The sequence below is a fragment of the Chrysochloris asiatica genome, unplaced genomic scaffold, assembly GCF_000296735.1.
Source record: "Chrysochloris asiatica unplaced genomic scaffold, ChrAsi1.0 scaffold00049, whole genome shotgun sequence".
Classification (NCBI taxonomy): domain Eukaryota; kingdom Metazoa; phylum Chordata; class Mammalia; order Afrosoricida; family Chrysochloridae; genus Chrysochloris; species Chrysochloris asiatica.
Window position 1 is genome coordinate 10,823,465 of NW_006408567.1, and position 2,169 is coordinate 10,825,633.

General features: G+C 37.7%; 1 protein-coding gene across 1 annotated transcript in view; it reads right to left on the bottom strand.

The window, feature by feature from the left end:
- Window positions 1-323: 323 nt before the first annotated feature.
- TMEM50B (transmembrane protein 50B) overlaps window positions 324-2,169 on the bottom strand; it is a 21,146-nt gene continuing 19,300 nt past the window's right edge. The window contains exon 6 of the mRNA XM_006862542.1: window positions 324-675. Coding sequence (XP_006862604.1) covers window positions 630-675 — 46 coding nt within the window. The 3' untranslated portion in view covers window positions 324-629. The remainder of the gene's footprint in view (window positions 676-2,169) is intronic.

Genomic DNA, 2,169 nt, shown 5'->3' on the forward strand with positions numbered 1-2,169 from the left:
AAAATTCTGTATTTGATCATGTATTATCCCGTTCTCAAATAAAGTCACTCCAGAGGAGTTGTTTCTAAACGAAGCTTTCAAACTAGTCTTTTCAGTCATTTAAAAAAATCTTCATATAAAAGTCCACGTCTTTAAGACATAAGAACAAACTTTTTTTTTCCTTTAAAAAAATCTAATTTTTAATCCGAAATAAATTACAACTTGCTGAAATACCTTTTTCAACAGCTCAGTGCTTAGTTCAGATACACGAAACTATGTATTTCACATGTCTTCAGAAATCAGGTACACATATCTTCAGAAATTGGAAACAGAATCGCTAACCGTAAAATGACATGATGATGTAACCCTGGCTCAGGGAACAGATCACATATTTAAGTCTTCAAGAATAAAAAAAACTGACATGAATCATCCAATATGCACAGTCCTATATTATGTACATATTAACAATCTACTCAAAAAAAAAAAAAAAAAAAAAAAATTTCATAAAACTGTTTCAGAACTCAGAGCATAAAAATGTCAAAAGACAAAAAACACATAATGTACAATTTGGCAATGTGTAACTTATAATAAGAAAAAACTTATCTACAAATAGAATATAACAAAAAGGAAGTATGATTTAATAAGTGATTTCAGGTCCATAACTCCTCAGTTCTTCCAAATTTGTAGATCAGAGTGCTAGAGAAATAGAAAAATGAATCATGAGAAAAAAAACAGGTGGAACAAGCAACACATATTTTTTTTGGGGGGGGGGGGAGGTACCTCACTGATGTCTTTGTAGCAATTTCTAAAATTAAAGATCGTGCTATTGGTCTGAATTCACAATATTTTAAAATCAGTTTGTCAACCTAGACAATTCAGCTTAGCTATTCTTCCCTAAAGCCTGAGAAGTTATTACACAGCAACCCTGTAATGAAAAGGAATGATTCTCACAATGGCAGACTTAAGGGCCATTTTGCATCTCTAGGTTCTGTCACATCTAAGTTACAATAACTGAAGCATTCTAAAGCATTCAACAAATCATTCATGTATACTGTGAGAGTGAAATGTAATGATCTGACCTAGCTAGAGAGGTCAAGAAAAAATTTCCTAAAGAAACAAATGACTGAGCCAAGATCTAAGAGTGAAGTTACCTTAGCAAAGTATGGGTTGGGGGAATGGAGAGATAGGACACTCTGGGGCCCTGAGTTGCGGTATAGGCATATTGGATGTTTTGGATTTGAATTGCTAACCATCCAAGGGAAGGTGCTAAGTAGGAGTACATGGTGACTCATTGGCATACAGTCAATGAGTGATGTTCTAACCTCACCTAAAGAGAAAAATCAGAAGGCCTAGAATTAGCCTTAAGACTTAAAAGTTAGAGGCCAGGGTGTGGAGGATAAGCCTGTAAAGGAAAGAGAAGAGGAGAGGCACATTGTACCCCAGTGTAGTTGTTGTTGTTAGGTGCCAGGTCAAAGGAAGCTCACAAGTTGGCCTAATAACCAGCTAGCCTCTGATGTTCTTTTCTTTTTTTTAATTAATAAATGTATCTGACAGCAGTCCAGATTCAAATGCCAGTGGTGGTGGTGAGCCACTAAGTTGGTTCCAAGTCACAGCAATGCTGTATAGGGTTTCCGAGAGCAGCTGGTGGGTTTGAACTGCAAACTGCAGTTCAGTGTTTATACTACAAAGCCATACCAGGGTTCATTTACTAGCTGGGGTTCCTTAAATAAGATCTGAGCCTCATTTCCTCATCTATAAAAATGAGAACTGTACCTAATTTATATATTTAAGATAAATAAATGGGAAATAAAAGGGATCTATAGAAAGCAGGTCCTCTATTTAATGGACCTAGGGATGCTCTTCTGTACGAGTGGAATTCTTGCCTTTTAAAAACGTGAAAATTGTTGTCATGACTAATTGCAAAAAGGGGTGAGTGGTCAATCTTACAGTGCTGGAGCAGAGGACTCTGGGACCATCAAGGGAGAATTGCTGGAGCAGAGTGTGGGATCCTACCCAGAGAAGCGGCAATGCCAGAGATGGAGGCAGAGATGATGACATGGAGAGACAGAACATCTGAAGACTCTAAACTCATGGAGGGAGAAGGGATGTGTGCTGGCGGCCAGGGGGGCAGGCTTGCAAGGTGTGCCCTTTGGCTGTTTGAATGACTGTATAATTCCTGAGTATTTTGGT